Genomic DNA, 20,475 nt, shown 5'->3' with positions numbered 1-20,475 from the left:
TATTCTATTGCCTTGTGAGTCAGAATTACTAAGAATTTGTGCATGTGGAAAGTTTGCAATAAAAAGTCCTTATTACTGAATGATCGAAAAATGACTAATACAAAGCCAATGCGTTATCACATTTGACCATATCACAAATCACTGTTATTCTTAATTTCCCTTTATGTCCTGCCTTTGTGTAATATCCTCCAGAGAAAAACAGGTGTCACTAGATGGATCTGTCCCTACTCCCTAGGCCTACATTAATCGGAAAATAGGAATGCACAACACAAAAATATATTAAACAAAGGCAATCACCCACACAATGTGAAAGTAACCTTTTCCAATGCCATGCAGTGTTATTTTGATCAAATTACTTCATTTACTGTTGGGCAACACTGAAGCATGCATTAGAGCACCAGATGTACCGGACGACTGTGTGATCGCACTCTCCGTAGCCGATGTGTGTAAGACCTTTAAACAAGTCAACATTCACAAGGACGCAGGGCCAAATGGATTACCAGGATGTGTACTCTGAGCATGCGCTGACCAACTGGCAAGTGTCTTCACTGACATTTATCTATGCATAGTCACTTTACTTCTACCTACATGTACATATTACCTCAATTATCTCACCTAACCTGTGCCCCCGCACATTGACTCTGTACCGGTACCCCCTGTAAATAGCCTCGTTACTGTTATTTTATTGTTGCTATTTAATTATTTTATCTTTTTCTATTTTCTTCTTTAATTGTTTTTTTTTTAACTTCTGTTTATTTAGTAAATACTTTAACAATTTGTTACGGCTGTCGTCGGAATGAGACCAAGGTGCAGCGTGTTAGGCGTACATTTTCTTTCATTTTAAATGTTCCACCAAAAACAATAAACAACTCAACGAACGTAAAGTTAGGAGTGCACCACATGCAACATACAAAGACAAGATCCCACAACAGAAGGTGGGAAAAAGGGCTGCCTAAGTATGATCCCCAATCAGAGATAACGATAGACAGCTGCCTCTGATTGGAAACCATACTCGGCCAACAAAGAAATATAAACATAGATTTCCCACCCTAGTCACACCCCGACCTACCAAATGGGGAATTTAAAGGATCTCTAAGGTCAGGGTCGTGACACAATTATTTTTCTGAATACTGCATTGTTGGTTAAGGGCTTGTAAATAAGCATTTCACTAAGGTTGTATTCAATGCATGTGACAAATAAAATGTGATTTGATTTGTAATTTGCACCAGTTTGGTTAACCTAATTGCTCAATGTTTTCCCATGTCCACTCCACCAGTACAGATTGCAATCCTTGTCATCCCCATTTACATGTTTATTTATGTAATTTTTGTCATGCCAGGCACACATCCAGGCTCCATTTTAATGGGCCATTATTAGAGCAGGCAAAGGCGCAGATCAAACAAGCCAAGTAAACACCCACAAATCCATTTCACCAATGCTCGTTTGATGGCAATTATTTCATCACTATGAGCTCAATTCAGACTTTGATACTGACACCGAATAGAATTGCAATAGCATGATGCTGAAATGTATATTGATCATTTGTTTGGGGACAGATAGGGGATTGTTGAAAATCCTGACATTTTGGATATGTCCCCTGAAAGCTTTATATACAGTTCATGAACTCCGTTCATTAGTTCACTTTGATATGTCCATTGTTTGTGTGTGTGTTTTTTTGGTTTCACTATCCTCGTGGGGAACAGAAATCCTCACAAGTATAGTAAAACAAGAAAAATTGGGGACTTTTCGACAGTCTTCCCCAAAAGGAAAAGGGCTATTTTAGGCTTAAGGGTTAGGTTTAAGGTTACAATTAGGGTTAGGGGGTAGACTAAGGGTTAGGAGTTAGGGTCTGGTTTAGGATTAGGGGTTTGGGTTAAGGTTAGGGTTAGGATTAAGGTTAGGTTAAGGGTTAGTGAAAATAGAATTTTGAATGGGAGTCAATTGTTTGGTAGTGGATATGTGGGTGTGTAAGATATATATATAGAGAGAGTACTGCAGTATTGGCTCATATCATTCCTTGAAAGTTTGTGTGACCATTGCGTTCATAAACAGGTGCATCTTCCAACATTGTGTAGCTGGTCCGCACTCAAAAGGAGATTCAAGGTTTCTATTTAGTATTCATTTCATTCAGGGGTAGGTACATAGACAAATGTTTTGGCCTGTTTCGCGTGTGTCATGTATGTGTGTGCATCTGAGAGAGAGAGAGAGTAATTTAAGTTTTACACATTAAAATTGTCAAACTGTAACTTGTAACTTGTTGTATTGGGAGTGTTGATGTTTCATCAAAATAAGGACGCAAGGGTTATGTTACATTTGGAGCCTTGGAGTCATATGAAACCATTATTTTATCTTAAAAACACACCCATCTTTATGGCTGACTTTGAAAGAGTAGGACAACCTTGACATTCCCTCACACAAGCTGTGTGTCGCCTCCGGGAGATGGTCATTCCCTCTCCATGTGAATAGGAGGAGCCTTTAGTTTTAGAGGACACGACTTCAAGTCCAGGTGCTGAGGAGAGGGAAAGAGCGAGAGGGGTGGGGTGGTTTATGCAGGTAAACACTAGTAATCTCGACCACAGAGAGGCAAGTGCGGAGTTTAGCCCACACCCAGCACGCTTGCGGACACCGTACCGATCCACATGTGTTGATGTATCTTCCGTTTCAGCAACCCGCGAGTGGGAAGCAGCCAATGCCAATGCGCTCTCGACTGTGGACCGTGCTCGCAGGTCAGAGGATGCGTAAAAATGCTTTGTAACTGGAATAGCAGGTGCTGGAAGAAGGGCGTCCGACTGTCAACACGTCTAAACTGTGCGCATAGCGCCGAGCGCTGATGTTCAAACCATGGAGAAACAAGCTCTTGCAACGGCTCTGAGCTTGTCCATGAGCGTTGTCTCTTTACTCTTGCTGGTCACCGCTATCTTCACCGACCATTGGTACGAGACAGACACCAGAAGGCATAAGGAGAACTGCGACGAGTATGGGTCGGATTCTAACGACCAGAAAAACAGGGAGATGCCAATATACCACTTGCCTCTTGTGGACAGCGGTAACTCCAAACGGAACGTGGCGCTTATGAAGCCGATTCACGTCGGGAGTAGAGAGGAGGAATTGCTTGAGAACTGGAGGGCGATACTGGGGATGGGGATTCTTGAGACGGAATGTGGGCGTCCGTTGTTCTCCACATATTCTGGACTGTGGAGAAAATGCTACTTTCAAGGCATGGACCGAGATATCGATAAACTCATATCAAAGGGTAAGTTTTAATGCGCACACTAAAAAGTGTGAGAAAAGAAAACAGTTGTGAAATTTGCTGTCAATGATCCGTGACTATTAGGCAAGGACTGTTTTGCATTCCTTTAATCGAGGTAGCTCCATCTGTGGTGATGATTCTGCATACGTGCATTGCGTCAAAACAAGGTTTATGAGGGCTCATATGCACAAGGGCTCATGATTATACACGCCCAAACTAATTTCCAGGAACATGAATTGCCATTTCAAACTCATATCCAAGGCTTGCTTTAGTAGGCTATTTTTATTTCTATAATTGTCGCATCATGATGAGGGTGCTGAGAAATGATAGCCTAATGATTTAGGCTAATTTATGAGGAACACTTTTATATTTATTTCCCTCTCATTTTCCCACAGTGGTAATCGTTGTAGACTGGCCTGGGAAATGTTTGTTTATGTTGTTATCCCAGTCAAATCGTCAATAGAGCCATCGATAAGGCTACAAAAGCCAAAAATGAACCCAAAGGGGTTCTTTGGCTGCACCCACAGGAGAACCCTTTTTGATTCCAGTTAAACCCTTTTTGGTTCCAGGTAGAACCATTTTGGGTTCCATGTAAAACCCTCTGTGGAAAGGGTTCTACATGGAACTCAAAATGGTTTTACTTGGAAGCAAAAGGGTTCTACCAGGAAGGGACAGATAGCACCTTTTTTTACCCACAAAGAAACCCCTTTGAAGCCATTTTTTATTCTACAGGGATGTGTTCAACATGGAACCCTACAGGGTTCTTAAGAATAATCTCTATGGAAAAAGGGGTCTGAAAGGTTCATTTGATTGAAAGTGTTCTACCTACAACCATAAAGGCTTCTCCTTCAGGGAAACGCCAGAATAAACCTTTTCTAAAACTGATACGGTGAATTCATGCCCAATGTGCTGAAGTTCAAGTCCCTACAAAGTCTTTTTAAGGTTGAAACTCAAAAGGTCGATCGGGATGAATGGAGAACATTTCCCCACAGTGTCCAGTCCATCAAGATTAATGTCGCTCTGATTAAGCCAGGGGCTAAATGTCACCGAAACCCACTTGCCACCTTGCATTTAAAACAGATAAGGTGTCATGTGAAGGATCTCAAGCTTCAACACCTACCCTTTGATTTCTGTCAATGTTGATTTAATTTGATACCTGTGAAGGATTGTGCCCATACACTCTTAGAAAAAAGGGTTCCAAAAGTGTTCTTTGCGGAAGGATAGGGTTATACCAAGAACCATTTTGATCAGAAGAAGGGTTCTTTGTTAGGGCGAAGGGTTCTACCTAGAATTATTAACATCCTAAAAACATCCGTTTTTGGAAGAAAGGGTTCTTTGATGATTATTTGTTTATGGCTTCAAAGCCTATCAACTCCCGAGATTAGGCTGGCAATACTAAAGTACATATTAGAACATCCAATAGTCATAGGTATATGAAATTCAAATGGTATAGAGAGAAATGGTCCTATAATCACTACAACCTAAAACTTCTTACCTGGGAATATTGAAGACTCATGTTAAAAGGAATCACCAGCTTTCATATGTTCTCATGTTCTGAGCAAGGAACTTAAACGTTTACATGGCAAATATTGCACTTTTACTTTCTTCCAACACTTTGTTTTTGCATTATTTAAACCAAATTGAACATGTGTCATTATTTATTTGAGACTAAATTGTTTTATTGATGTATTATATTAAGTTAAAATTGTCACGACTTCTACCGAAGTCGTTGCCTCTCCTTGTTCGGGCGGTGCTTGGCGTTCGACGTCACCGGTCTTCTAGCCATCATTGATCCATTTTTCATTTTCCATTGGTTTTGTCTTGTCTTCCCACACACCTGTTTTCAATCCCATTCATTACCTGTTGTGTATTTAACCCTCTGTTTCCCCTCATGTCTTTGTCAGAGATTGTTTATTTGTCAGTGTAGTGTTTTTTGTATAGGTGCGCGACGGGACTTCGTACCCATATTTGTTTATATTCATTTTTCTATTTAGTGTTATGGAGCATGTTACTTGGACATTTATTAAAAGACTCCATTTTACACTCCGTTTGACTCTCCTGCGCCTGACTTCCCTGCCACCTATACACATATATCTGACAAAAATAAAAGTGTTCATTATTCATTCAGTATTGTTGTAATTGTCACTATTACAAATATATATATATAAATCGGCCGATTAATCGGTATCAGTATCCGCGTTGAAAAATCATAATCGGTCAACCTCTACTCCAGAGATGTTTTATCGGGTTCAAGTCCAGGCTCTGACTGGGCCACTCAAGGATATTCAGAGGCTTGTTCTTAAGCCACTCATGCGTTGTCTTGAATGTGTGCTTAGGGTCGTTGTCCTGTTGGAAGGTGAACATTCACCCCAGTCTGAAGTCCTGAGCGCTTTGGAGCAGGTTTTCATCAAGGATCTCTCTGTATTTTGCTTTGTTAATCTTTCCCTCGATCCTGACTAGTCTCCCAGTCCCTGCCACTGAAAAACATCCCCACAGCGTGATGCTGCCACCATCATGCTTCACTGTAGGGAGGGTGCCAGGTTTTCTCCAGATGTGACGCTTGGCATTCAGGCCAAAGAGTTCAATCTTGGTTTCATCAGACCAGAGAATCTTGTTTCTCATGGTCTGAGAGTCCTTTAGGTGCCTTCTTGGCAAGCTCCAGGCAGGCTATCATGTGCCTTTTACTGAAGAGTGGCTTCTGTCTGGCCACTCTACCATAAAGGCCTGATTGGTGGAGTGCTGCAGAGATGGTTGTCCTTCTGGAAGGTTCTCCCATCTCCACAGAGGAACTCTGGAGCTGTGTCAGAGTGACCATCGGGTTCTTGGTCACCTCCCTGACCAAGGCCCTTCTCCCCGATTGCTCAGTTTGGCCGGGCAGCCAGCTCTAGGAAGAGTCTTGGTGGTTCCAAATGTACATTTAGGAATGATGGAGGCCAAGTAGGTTTTTGGGGACGTTCAATGCTGCAGAAGTTTTTTGGTACCCTTTCCCAGATCTATGCCTCGACACAATCCAGTCTCGGACATCTACAAACAATTCCTTTGACCTCATGGCTTCTTTTTGTTCTGACACGCACTGTCAACTGTGGGACCTTATATACACAGGTGTGTGCTTTTCCAAATCATGTCCAATGAATTGAATTTACCACAGGTGGACTCTAATCAAGTTGTAGAAACATCTCAATGATTATCAATAGAAACAGGATGCACCTGAGCTAAATTTTGACTCTCATAGCAAACAGTCAAAATACTTTTTTATTTTTTACAATTTTGCAAAAAATCCTGTTTTTGCTTTGTCGTTATAAGGTATTGTGTGTAGATTGATGAGGAAAACAATTAATGCAATCCATTTTAGAATACGGCTGTAACATAACAAAATGTGGAAAAAGGGAAGGGGTCTGAATACTTACTAAATGCACTGTATACTGTATATAATATTTCACAGCATGCTCTATTGCAGGGAGATTTTCAGAATTGCTTGTTTTACTGTAATATCTGTGTTTTTGCATGTACATTGATCGCTTGATAAATATTATGTTACACAGAGATAAATAACATACCATTTTCTAAACTAATCCAATCTCTTAGTAATTGGATTAATTTCACCTATTACTGAGATTATTGTTTCAATTTAGATGATTGAAGTTGTCTCAGTATTCAATCTTTCCTACCCTGGCAGTCATTCTGAAAGCAAGTTGCAGATGATTAACAATTCCACTTTTTGGATACCCTATCTCTGTCTGGATTCCAATAGGAATTACACATATTATACACAATATTGCCGTAAATAATTTGATTTTAAAAGCTAATAAGCCTAGTGGAACCGTTCATATAGGGTTCTAGGAAGAACCCTCAGAAGATAAAAGGGTTCTCAGTAGAACCATTTATAGATGGTTCTAGGAAGAACCTTTAGATGATAAAATGGTTCTTGGTAGAACCCTTCATAGAGGCAGAACCTTTCACAAAGAGTTCTCGGTAGAACCATATACAGGGGGGTTCTATGAAGAACCCTACATTGAGGGTTCTAAATAGAACTCTCAGCATCAAAAAGTGTGTAGACTAAGTCTACTCAACCTCATACCAAAGGAGTTGCCTCTTAGACCTTCTTGGACCTAAATGGCAGCATAATGCCTCAATGAGCATCTTATTTACTCAGTGGCTGCATCTCAAATGGCACCTTATTTCCTGTAGTGCACTTATTTTGACCAGGGCTCATAGAGCAATAGTCAAAAGTAGTGCACTATACACTCTTAGAAAAAAAGTGCGATCTAGAACCTAAAAGGGTTCTTCGGCTGTCCCCATAGGAGAAACCTTTGAAGAACCCTTTTTGGTTCCAGGTAGAACCTTTTTTGGGTTCCCTTAAAAACCATTTCCACAGAGGGTTCTACATAAAACCCAAAAGGGTTCTACCTGGAACCCAAAAGGGTTCTACCTGGAACCAAAAAGGGTTCTACCCAGGCTCCCAGTGTCCTGTCTGGAGCGTGAAGTCACGAGCTCTGCTGGTTGGCTACTGCGAAGCAACATAGTGGTGCCAAAAGCCCTAGAAAACCAATGTAAATTACGATCGTCAGAACGCCCAAAAATGTTTGGGGGGGGACAGCCGTTTTGGGCTCAACCTGGTTTATTATGGTCAAGTTCGATCCCCACAGTGAATTATTTACAAATTGAGATATTTAATTAAATAGTCATCCAGTCTGACTACTACTGTCACGCCCTGACCTTAGAGCTTTTTATGTCTCTATTTTGGTTTGGTCAGGGTGTGATTTGGGTGGGCATTCTATGTTCTTTTTTCTATGTTTTTTGTATTTCTTTGTTTTGGCCGGGTATGGTTCTCAATCAGGGACAGCTGTCTACCATTGTCTCTGATTGGGAACCATACTTAGGTAGCCTTTTTCCACATGGTTTTTGTGGGTAGTTAATTTCTGTTTAGTGTTTTGCACCTTACAGGACTGTTTCTGTTTCGGTTATTCTCTTTGTTATTTTTACTATAGTGTTCAGTTTCATTAAAAAGCATGAACACTTACCGCGCTGCGCTTTGGTCCGATTCCTCTTCCTCAGATGACAAAAACCGTTACAACTACACAGGACCATGTGCTGACACAGACCAATCAATGGGATATGAGGATGCTCCCAGTTGACTCTCTCAGGCAGGATGAAAACGACTACATCGACCATGATCCTTTGCTCGTGACAGCCACTTTCACTATGATCCTTAGTGCCATTCAGCCCCATTTAGCAATAGGGCATACTTAAAATTAACATACTTCTGGCTTCATGTGCCAATCGGGAGTTTTCCATAGGAATACGCGGATGACGTCAGCACTATCACTATCTACTGGAACCAAAAAGGGTGCTCCTATGGGGACAGTCGAAGAATACTTTTTTCTAAGAGTGTATAGGGAATAGGGTGCCATTTGGGACACAGTCAGGGATTGCGAGCAGAACTACTCATATCTATGCAAAGGCACTGCGTGTTGGTTACTGTAAATAAACAAATAACCTCCCGACTCTCTGAGCGTGAGATGCAGATGCTCGGCTCGCAGCCTCACACGCCTCACGTTCACAGTGAGAGATCAAACACATGTGTCAGCTTCAAAGTGCCTGCTCAAATATGCACATGATGATGTTTCATAATTTCTACCAAGTATGAAATGGTAGCGGTTCCCATGCATTATGTAGATGTGGACCACAAGACCTATGATAGAGCTTTTGAATGTGTGTTAAGATTTTGAATAAAAAAAGTTTTTTAAAGAGCATCAGGGCTTCATTCGATGGTAAACTGTCTAGATTTTGTCCCACCAATTCAAGTTGTGGGAGCTCAGCTTGAAATAAGGACAGACGTTCTCACCGGCAACATAGGACTCATGGGGCGTCTACTGTACTCTCGTACAAGAAAGAGACAACATTTTACAGTAGCTCACATACAGAGACACCGTAACAGCAGCAAAGGTAACTTGGTAACACTTTATAGGTTGCCTTTATAAAGTTAATTTTTCTAAATGGCTTATAACAGTTATTTAATCATTTGTAAATGCATCATAAACAAATGTGAAAGGGTACCTTATAAAGTGTTTACTGAGCACTCACTATGTGAACCTGTCTAAATCTGTCCAGTTTGGAAAAAGAACAAAGTAAGCAACAGCACAGGCCAAGTTAAATGAATTTGTCCTGCATATAGTTGATTACTATACCAATTAAACTCTACAGAAGACCTAGGCCTACCATTCGTGTAAGGGATACTGGACCAGCCAAGTCATAGGTTGCTTCAAAGCCAAGTAAATGTTAAAGTGTTTACCCTTTTCAAACCAAGTGAGCCATTGCATGGAAATACAAGAGCTCTCTCAAATGTCACAGTTTGAGGCAGTTAAATGAGGGTAAAAAAAAAAAGTATTGCAATGGCCCTTTACAATTTTTTATTTTTATTTTTTATTTATTTATTTATTTCACCTTTATTTAACCAGGTAGGCTAGTTGAGAACAAGTTCTCATTTGCAACTGCGACCTGGCCAAGATAAAGCATAGCAGTGTGAACAGACAACACAGAGTTACACATGGAGTAAACAATTAACAAGTCAATAATACAGTAGAAAAAAGGAGAGTCTATATACATTGTGTGCAAAAGGCATGAGGAGGTAGGCGAATAATTACAATTTTGCAGATTAACACTGGAGTGATAAATGATCAGATGGTCATGTACAGGTAGAGATATTGGTGTGCAAAAGAGCAGAAAAGTAAATAAATAAAAACAGTATGGGGATCAGGTAGGTAAAAATGGGTGGGCTATTTACCGATAGACTATGTACAGCGGCAGCGATCGGCTAGCTGCTCAGACAGCAGATGTTTGAAGTTGGTGAGGGAGATAAAAGTCTCCAACTTCAGCGATTTTTGCAATTCGTTTTTACAATGCGACCTGACACATCAAAATGCCTGGTTTGTGACACAAAGGCTTTTGTTAACCATCAGTGACATAAAGCTGTTATGAAATTCAACGTTAAATTCAACTTTTATACAGTACATGATTATAAACCATTATAATATGGCATTATGCCATTTACAGTACCAGTCAAAAGTTTGAACACGCCTATTCATTCAAAGGTTTTTCTTTATTTTTACTATTTTCTACATTGTAGAATAATAGTGAAGACCTAAAAACAATGAAATAACACATATGGAATCATGTAATAAAAGTGTTAAACCAAAAAAGTATTAAACAAATCAAAATATATTTTATATGGATATTCTTCAAAGTAGAAAGTAGAACTCCCTTTTCCTTGATAACAGCTTTTGCACACTCTTGGCATTCTCTCAACCAGCTTCATGAGGAATGGTTTTCCAACAATATTGAAGGAGTCCCACATATGCTGAGCACTTGTTGGCTGCTTTTCCTTCACTCTGTGGTCCAGATCGGGTGATTGTGGAGGCCAGGTCATCTGATGCAGCACTCAATCACTCTCCTTGGTCAAATAGCCCTTACCCAGCCTGGAGGTGTGTTTTGGGTCATTGTTCTGTTGAAAAACAAATGATAGTCCCAGTAAGCGCAAGCGAGATGGGATGGTGTATCGCTGCAGAATGATGTGGTCGCCATGCTGGTTAAGTGTGCCTTGAATTCTAAATAAATCATTAACAGTGTCACCAGCAAAGCACCATCTCACCTCCTCCTCCATGCTTCACGGTGGGAACAACACATGTGGAGATCATCCATTCATCTACTCTAAATCTCACAAAGAGACAGCGGTTGGAACCAAAAATCTCAAATTTGGACTCGTCAGACCAAAGGACAGATTTCCACCTGTCTAATGTCCATTTCTCGTGTTTCTTGGCCCAAGCAAGTCTCTTCTTATTATTGGTGTCCTTTAGTAGTGGTTTCTTTGCAGCAATTCAATCATGAAGGCCTGATTCATGCAGTCTCCTCTGAACAGTTGATGTTGAGATGTGTCTGTTACTTGAACCCCGTGAAGTATTTATTTGGACTGCATTCTGAAGTGCAGTTAACTCTAATGAACTTATCCTCAGCAGCAGAGGTAACTCTTGGTCTTCCAGTCCTGTGGCGGTCCTCATGAGAGCCAGTTTCATCATAGACCTTGATGGTTTTTGCGACTGCACTTGAAGAAACGTTCAAAGTTTTCGAAATGTTACGTATTGACTGACCTTCATGCCTTAAAGTAATGATGGACTGTGGTTTCTCCTTGCTTATTTGAGCTGTTCTTGCCATAATATGGACTTGGTCTTTTACCAAATAGGGCTATCTTCTGTATACCACCCCTACCTTGTCGCAACACAACTGATTGGCGTAAACGCATTAAGAAGGAAAGAAATTCCACAAATGAACTTTTAACAAGGCACACCAATTTGGTATTTTATTAGGATCCCTATTAGCTGTTGCAAAAGCAGCAGCTACTCTTCCTGAAGTCCACACAAAACATTTAACATGGCATAATACAGAACATTAACAGACAAGAACAGCTCAAGGACAGAACTACATACATTTAAAACAAGGCACACGTAGCCTACATATTAATGTATACACACAAACTATCTAGGTCAAATAGAGGAGAGGGATTGTGCGGCTTTATCTATTTTTTAAATCAGGTTTGCTGTTTATTTGAGCATCAATAGATGGAACGGAGTTCCATGCAATAATGGCTCTATATAATACTGTACGCTTTCTTGAATTTGTTCTGGATTTGGGGGATGTGAAAGACCCCTGGTGGTATGTTTGGTGGGGTAAGTGTGTGTGTCAGAGCTGTGTGTAAGTTAACTATGCAAACAATTTGGGATTTTCAACACATTAATGTTTCTTATAAAAAGATGAAGTGATGCAGTCATTCTCTTCTCAACTCTTAGCCAAGAGAGACTGGTATGCATAGTATTATATCAGCCCTTTGATTACAATGAAGAGCAAGACATGCCTATCTGTTCTGGGCCAGCTGCAGCTTAACTATGTCTTTCCTTGCAGCACACAACCGGACAATAATTATGATTAGACAAAACTAGAGCCTGCAGAACTTGCTTTTTGGAGTGTGGTGTCAAAAAAGCAGAGCATCTCTTTATTACGGACATACCTCTCTCCATCTTTACAACCATTGAATCTTTATGTTTTGACTATGACAGTTTACAATCTAAGTATCCAAGTAATTTAGTATCCTCAAATTGTTCAACAGCCACACCATTCATTACCAGATTCAGCTGAGGTCTAGAACCTAGGGAATGATGCTCTTGGTGGCTCTTGGCAGACTGGCGGCTCCTTGCAGACTGACAGCTCCTTGCAGACTGACAGCTCTTTGCAGACTGACAGCTCTGGCTGCTTCATGCAGACTGACAGCTCTGACTGCTCCATGCAGGCTGACAGCACCCTGCAGACTGGCAGCTCCTTGCAGACTGACAGCTCTGGCTGCTTCATGCAGACTGACAGCTCTGGCTGCTTCATACAGACTGACAGCTCTGACTGCTCCATGCAGGCTGACAGCACCCTGCAGACTGGCGGCTCCTTGCAGACTGACAGCTCCTTGCAGACTGACAGCTCTTTGCAGACTGACAGCTCTGGCTGCTTCATGCAGACTGACAGCTCTGACTGCTCCATGCAGGCTGACAGCACCCTGCAGACTGGCAGCTCCTTGCAGACTGGCAGCTCAGGCTGCTCCGAACAGGCAGGAGGCTCCGGCAGCGCTGTAGAGGAGGAATGCTCTAGAAGCGCTGAACAGGCGGGAGACTCCGACAGCGCAGGAGAGGAGGAAAGCGCTGGCTGCGCTGAACAGGCGGGAGGCTCCGGCAGCGCAGGAGAGGAGGAAGGCTCTGGCTGCGCTAAACAGGCGGGAGACTCCAACAGCGCAGGAGAGGAGACAGGCTCTGGCTGCGCTGAACAGGCGGGAGACTCCGACAGCGTAGGAGAGGCGAGGCGCACTGTAGGCCTGATGCGTGGTGCTGGCACTGGTGGTACTGGGCCGAGGACACGCACAGGAAGCCTGGTGCTGGGAGCTGCCACCGGAGGACTGGAGTGTGGAGGTGGCACAGGATGGGCTAGACCGTGAAGGCGTACTGGAGATCTTGAGAGCAGTGTAGGCACAGGACGTGCAAGGCTAGGGATGTGCACAGGAGGCCTGGTGCGTGAGGCTGGCACCAACTTCACCAGCCGACTAACACGCACCTCAGGACGAGTATGGAGCGCTAACTCAGGTGCCATCAAATCCCCAACACGTTCCGTCGGGCGAATTCCATGCAAAAAGCACCAAGCTAGCAACTCCCTCATTACTCTCCACTCCACTTTCCCCATTAACTCCTTCACAGTCTCTGCTTCGCTCACCTCTAACACCGGCTCTGGTTCTGGTCTCCTCCTTGGCTCCTCACGATAAACAAGGAGAGTTGGCTCAGGTCTATCTCCTGACTCAGCCAATCTCCCTCTGAGCCCCCCCCCCCCCCCCAATACATTTTTGGGGGTGACTTTCGGGTTTCGCTCTGCGCCGCCGTGTCTTTCTTTTCGACTCCATTTGCCTATAGCCCTCTTCGCACTGTTCCAGCGAATCCCAGGCGGGCTCAGGCACTCTCTCTGGGTCGGCCGCCCACCTGTCTATTTCTTCCCACGTCGTATAGTCCCGATATTCTCCCGGCTGATCCCAGGGTCCCTCTCCGAACAATTCATCCTCCTTTCGCTGCTCCTGCTGTCGCTGCCTGTTACCACGCCACTCGGTCCGTGTGTGGTGGGTGATTCTGTAACGGCGTTCTTCGTTTGTCGAAAGAGAGGACCGAAATGCAGCGTGGTGGTTACTCATGTCTTTAATGAAGAAAATGACGATACATGAAATAACTATTAAATACAAAACAACAAACGGAACGAAACCTAATTACAGCCTATCTGGTGAAACTACACAGAGACAGGAACAATCACCCACGAAATACACAGTGAAACCCGGCTACCTAAATACGGTTCCCAATCAGAGACAACGCGAATCACCTGACTCTGATTGAGAACCGCCTCAGGCAGCCAAACCTATGCTACACCCCTAATCAGCCGCAATCCCAAATCCTATAAAATCCCAATACGAAACACAACACATAAACCCATGTCACACCCTGGCCTGACCAAATATATAACGAAAACACAAAACACTATGACCAAGGCGTGACAGCTCTTAGTTTTAGAGATGTTCTGGACCAGTTTATTACTGGCCACCCATTCCAAAACAGACTGCAACTCTTTGTTAAGGGTTTCAGTGACTTTATTATCTGTGGTTGAATCATCAGCATACATGGACACATATGCTGTGTTTAATGCCAGTGGCAGGTCATTGGTAAAAATAGAAAAGAGTAGAGGGCTTAGAGAGCTGCCCTGCAGTACACCACACTTGACATGTTTGGCATTAGAGGAGCTTCCATTAAAGAAATCTCTTTGAGTTCTATTAGATAGAGAGCTCTGAATCCACGATATGGCAGAGCTTGAAAATCCATAACACATGCATTTTTTCAACAACAGGTTATGGTCAATAATATCAAAGGCTGCACTGAAATCTTAACAGTACAGCTCCCACAATCTTCTTACTATCAATTTTTTTCAACCAATCATCAGTCATTTGTGTCAGTGCAGTACATGTTGAGTGCCCATCTCTATAAGCATGCTTTGTTTACAGAGAAATATTTGGTCAAACAGAATTTTTTCCAACAGTTTGCTAAGAGCCGGCAGCAAACTTATAGGTCTGCTGTTAGAACCAGTAAAGGCCACTTTACCACTATTGGGTAGCAGAATAACTTTGGCTTCCCTCCAGGCCTGAGGGCAAAGACTTTCCTCTAGGCTCAGATTAAAGATATGACAGATAGGAGTGGCTTTAGAGTCAGCTACCATCCTCAGTAGCTTTCCATCTAAGTTGTCAATGTCGGGAGGTTTGTCATTATTGATCAATAACAAGATTTTTTCCATCTCTCCCACACTAACTTTACAGAATTCAAACTTGCAATTATTTTATTAGTTTTTTTATGCATGAATACGATGGGTCACTGTTCGTTGAATTGAAATGCATTCCAGGTGACTACCTCATGAAGCTGGTTGAGAGAATGCCAAGAGTGTGCAAAGCTGTCATCAAGGCAAAGGGTGGCTACTTTGAAGAATATAAAATATATTTTTTGGTTACTACATCATTCCATATGTGTTATTTCATATTTTTGATGTCTTCACTATTATTCTACAATGTAGAAAATAGTTTTAAAAAATTTAAAAAACCTTGAATGAGTAGGTGTGTCCACACTTTTGACTGGTACTGTATGTTGTCGTAAGAGTTGTGCAAAGTTGGTAGAATATTATTCAGAGCTGTAATGGCTGCCACAGGTGCTTCCACCGAGTATTAACTCTGAGGTGTGAAGACACATGCAATCAAGACATCTTATTTTGAATTAATTTAGACATTTTTCTCAAACTTTCTTTCAATTTAAATATGTGGAGTAGGCTGTAGGTAAAAATCCAGTGTAATCCCTTTTTAAATGTAATTATGGTAACTTCAAGTAAAGTTGGGCAAAGATTTTACGTAACGAAAGTAATGCGTTCTAATGTTAAAACGTAGAGCTTTTTAGTAACCCATTCTCTCCACAGGTATTGCGGACCGATGCACAACTGTCAAGTACCATTTCTCTCAGCCCATTCGGCTTCGAAACATCCCGCTCAACCTGACGAGAACCATTCAGCAAGATGAATGGCATCTCTTACGTAAGTATTACAGACTGAACGTCCCACAACCACCTGCAATAAAACCTCTTGCATGGCGAGCAGTTTTTTATAGAGAGAAATAGTAATCGTGTCTTTATGTAGGAACTAAAGGAGGCTAACTGCACCATGGATCGTTGGCCAAAGCCTATGGGGAAATGTATGCATGCTTTTTTTGAAGGGGGGGTTGGATAAATGTAAAAAAAATTAAAAAAAGTCTGTGGTATAAGGCCACAGGCTTATGAGATCTTATACGTTTCGTTCTATGAGATAATCTTCCTCAGCTAATTTTTAAGCATTTATGTAATCAAAACAAGCACACAAAGCACATAAATACTTTATAATTCATAAAGGTCATGCAGTCTTACTGATATTATCTCATAGAACAAAACATATAAGATCACCTAAGCCTGTGTTAACTTCAGATCTTATTTTCAGTGTTTATCCTAAAATCCCACTCCTTCCCCATTAATTTCCCCCATTTCCCCTAACAAACCAGAGGTAGAAAATGCTAGCTCATTTCCGGCTGGGTCTGAGCAAAAAGTATTTTGAACAATGGATAGATGGCCTTGGTGTGATGTGAGAAGTTTGATTCCAGGTGCCCCACAACTGCTCTCTGTTGGTGTCTGCGGTGGAATAGTCTGACGTCTGTCATGAGTAGTGTTAGGGTCCTTTAAGATCAGCTTTTCCAGGTAGTTGTTGGTGCAAAAACGTAGCGATCCTAACTTTCATTTTACGGATTTGGGGCAAATTTCTACCACCATCTTTGCTCAACCAATAGCATTGTATCCCTACCCATATTATTTCCATTATTTATTGGGGAATATTTGTACTGTTCTTGCTCTTCCCATCCCTTGTATTGTGTGTTTTTTTGTGTAAATATTTACATGTTTTGTATGTGTGTTTTTTAAATATGTTTTTCAATGCTTCATACAGTACTGTAGACTAAAGGTTCTGTCTGTTGTGTCTAGGTTTGATAATGAAATAACAGTGGAAGTCCAAATGCCAGTGCTCCATATTAATTTGGCTTCATGCTGTGGAACCTTTAGAACCTTCAGACAACCCTAGTGATCTCATCAGACATCCATGATCTGTAATAAGGCTACTACTGGGTACACATGGTGAATATGTTAAGTTAACCTTTCGTAGCTAGTATTCCTACTCCAATGTCCAACCCCTGATGAGTGGATTACTACATGGTTATGGAAAATGTTCACGGGGAGGAAGTAAATGTCAGGTCATACAAGAAAAACATATTAACACCACACAGTCTATTATTACTGCACAACTAGTCTGAGGAAGAACATTCATCAAAGTCAAAATACGATTGGTTTTCTTTGTCTGCATGCCATCTTTAGACAGTGTTAGCATCCTAAATGGCACCCTATTCCCTATTAAGTGCACTACTTTTGAGTGCACAGTTGTTCCCTATTCAGTGCATACGGTGTTATTTGGGATGCTGACATTGTTTTTCCTGCTCGAGTTTGATCCTGTGTTAGTATACTGCAACTCGATCTGACAAATGTATGAGATGCAGATTAGGCCTAAACATTTTTGGGGAAAGTATCGGATATGTGATTTATGATCATTGTGTCATAATGTTGTTACAGTATATCATAAGTTGCAGGAATTGAATATTACCATCAACATATCCCACTATAAAACTGTTGTGTGTTGAGTGACATAATGCTTGCCATAACGTTTACTGAAAACAAGGCACAATGCTGTCATGATGCATTAAGGAAATCATTCAAATTCACCTATTTTTAACAGTCGTGGCTGGCCATTTTATGTTATGACAGGCGTCATGTCATTCTTATGACAGGGTTGTAACAAATGTAGGACAGGGGAGACCAAAAGAAAAGCATTACCTAACAAAAACTCGTGTTTTTTCCCGTGTTTGTTTGGAGACTGTTGACGGGCAGCACGAGTGGGTTTACCAGGGGGCGGTTGTCATGGAAATGTTGGTGTATGCATGTGTGCTAATGTTTTCACTCGTGTTTGTGCTCTTGTGTGTGTGTGTGTACGCTTTGTGTTTGTCTGTGTGTGTGTGCATGTGTGCTTATATGTACGCTTTTGTGAATGCTGGTGTCTGTATCTTTGTGTGCTTGTGTGTGTGTGTGTGTGTGTGTGTGTGTGTGTGTGTGTGTGTGCGTGCGTGCGTGCGTGAGTGCTATGTTTATATGTGTGTGTATCTCAGATCTGCGGCGAATCACGGCGGGGTTCCTGGGGATGGCGGCTGCCGTTTTGCTGTGTGGCAGCATTGTGGCCACAGTGGGCTTCTTTTGGGAGGAGAGCCTCACCCAGCACGTCTCCGGCCTGCTCTTCCTCATGGCAGGTACAACGCCTGCCAACTACCAACACCCTACCTCTCCTGTGTGTGTGTTAGGGCTTTCATTGCCAATGACCTACCTATCCTGTATGTGTGTGTGCGTGTGTGTGCGCGTGTGTGTGTGTGCGTGTGTGTGTGTGTGTGCGTGTGTGTGTGTGTTAGAGAGAGAGAGAGAGAGAGACAGACAGAGAGATATATAGAGAGTGTGTGGTTCTCTTTCCCTTTCATTGTTGGTTTCTTTGTGATGGCAGCTTTCAACTTGTGTCTCTCTCTGCCTCTTTTACTGCAACCTATTTCTATATCTCTAGTTTTCTCCCCCTTTCTCTCTCTCTCTCTCTCTTTCTCTCTCATCGCCAGAATACTAACCACCGGTCCTGGGATTCATCGTTACGCACACCTAGCACTCATCATTACGCGCACCTGTTAATCATTATGATTCACACCTGGGCTTCATTAACTTCATAATTTCTTCCCCTTTATATGTCACTCTCTTATGTTTTCTCACCAGTTGGTATTATTCTTGTGTACCAGCGTATAGCCTGATGGAATTGTCTCGTTTCTGGTTTTGTCGTTTTATTAAACTTTTCACCTGCACCTGCTTCCTGACTCACAGCTCCGTTATTACACTTTCTCTCTCGTCCAAATCTTCCTCCAAAGTGTTCATAAAACACATACAGTAAAGGCTCTTTTTTTAGCAGAATTTGTAAATGCCTAATGGATACAGAGGCATTCATAATACCTTACAGACAGGTGTTAATATGCATAATAAAACATGCCATAAGCATTCATAATAGCTCATCGCTACAAACAGGAGACTACTTCTATGGTTGTATGCAAACATTCCTATAACATATTTATAACATTACAATAGGGCGGATAATTTTTTATTTCAGTTGTGTTTTAGATTTCCTTTCAACTTGTGTTTTTTATTTATTTATGTTATACTCATTAATTTCTGTTCCATGTGAATGGCAATCCGGATTGGCACATCCATTTTTTAAACTTTTAAATGAATAATATATATAGCCATTGAAGAATTTAACTTAGAAATGCCTCATGATCTTACTTCAACTATCTAACCTGTCATTTGTTATTTTAATCCTGCATTGTCTCTTTAATAAAAATCTTGGAAGTTACAATTTGTCCCCTCCAGGGATCTTCTGCACCATCTCCTTGTGCACCTACGCCGCCAGCGTCTCCTATGACCTCTCCCGGAACCCACCCTTCATCTACGGACTGCCCGGCGACGTGGACCATGGCTACGGCTGGTCCATCTTCAGCGCCTGGGTCAGCCTGGGACTGACCGTGGCATCAGGCTGCCTCAGCACCACCTACCCCTTCCTCAGCCAATCCAAGGCCCTGCACTCCAAAACCGCACGGGAGTCCTCAGTATGAGCGGTATGAGCAGTGTGAGAGAATTGAGTGCCCCCTGTAGAATCGGGGGGGGGGGGGGGGGGGGGGGGTGAATTGTTGGTGTGGACATTTTGTTGCTGACTGAAAACAAATATAAGAGGAGATGCTTCATTTTTATGAAACCAGAGATGACAACATAGTGTTTCAGTGAGATGTGGGAATCTTGTTGCTCTTTTGTGGACTCTCGTCATCCTTTATCGAGGTGTTATGCAAGGTGCAGGTGTTATGATGTGTTATTTATGTGTGTTTGTATGTGCACACAGGCAAACTCACACATACATATGGACCTACACACCCGTACACAAGTACACACACAAATTTCTCTCTCAACCAAAGTTCTCTCTCTCTCGCTGTCTCTCTCTCTCTCTCTCTCCAAGACATGGAGAACAACATGAGAGTGAATAACATGAAACAACGTAAATACCCACATAGGCATACCACACACACATAAAACATGTGTGTATATATTACCATATATATGAAAAAGGCATACTTCGTATTGGTGGTTTGGTAAGATTGAATCAAATGGACATTGTATAAAAATACTAGTATCACTATGAAAGCAAGAACCCTTTTTTTCAGATGTAAGTGGTATATTTTCAAAACTCTCAAGTACAAAACTCTAAACTGATAACATGTGTAATGCCCCCTATCTTATGTTCAGAACTTTTGACTGTGCATTCATCGGGGTTTCACACATCTTTCACCCCTGAGTCATTAATGCAAAATCAAAGTTTTCCTCAAATACCACAAGCACATTTTTTTTGTCACCAATACATCAGATAATGATAGGCTCACC

General features: G+C 41.8%; 1 protein-coding gene across 1 annotated transcript; it reads left to right on the top strand.

The window, feature by feature from the left end:
* The first annotated feature begins 2,440 nt into the window (after positions 1-2,440).
* Positions 2,441-19,697, top strand: LOC115103976 (transmembrane protein 178A-like). The gene is made up of 4 exons (XM_029625067.2): positions 2,441-3,253; positions 15,821-15,934; positions 18,132-18,269; positions 19,417-19,697. Exons 1-4 carry the CDS (start codon positions 2,842-2,844, stop codon positions 19,656-19,658), a joined length of 906 nt encoding a protein of 301 aa, XP_029480927.1. The 5' UTR covers positions 2,441-2,841; the 3' UTR covers positions 19,659-19,697.
* The last annotated feature ends 778 nt before the right edge of the window (positions 19,698-20,475 follow it).

The sequence above is a fragment of the Oncorhynchus nerka genome, linkage group LG21 (assembly GCF_034236695.1).
Source record: "Oncorhynchus nerka isolate Pitt River linkage group LG21, Oner_Uvic_2.0, whole genome shotgun sequence".
NCBI lineage: Eukaryota > Metazoa > Chordata > Actinopteri > Salmoniformes > Salmonidae > Oncorhynchus > Oncorhynchus nerka.
This window is presented reverse-complemented; position numbering and strand designations above follow the sequence as displayed.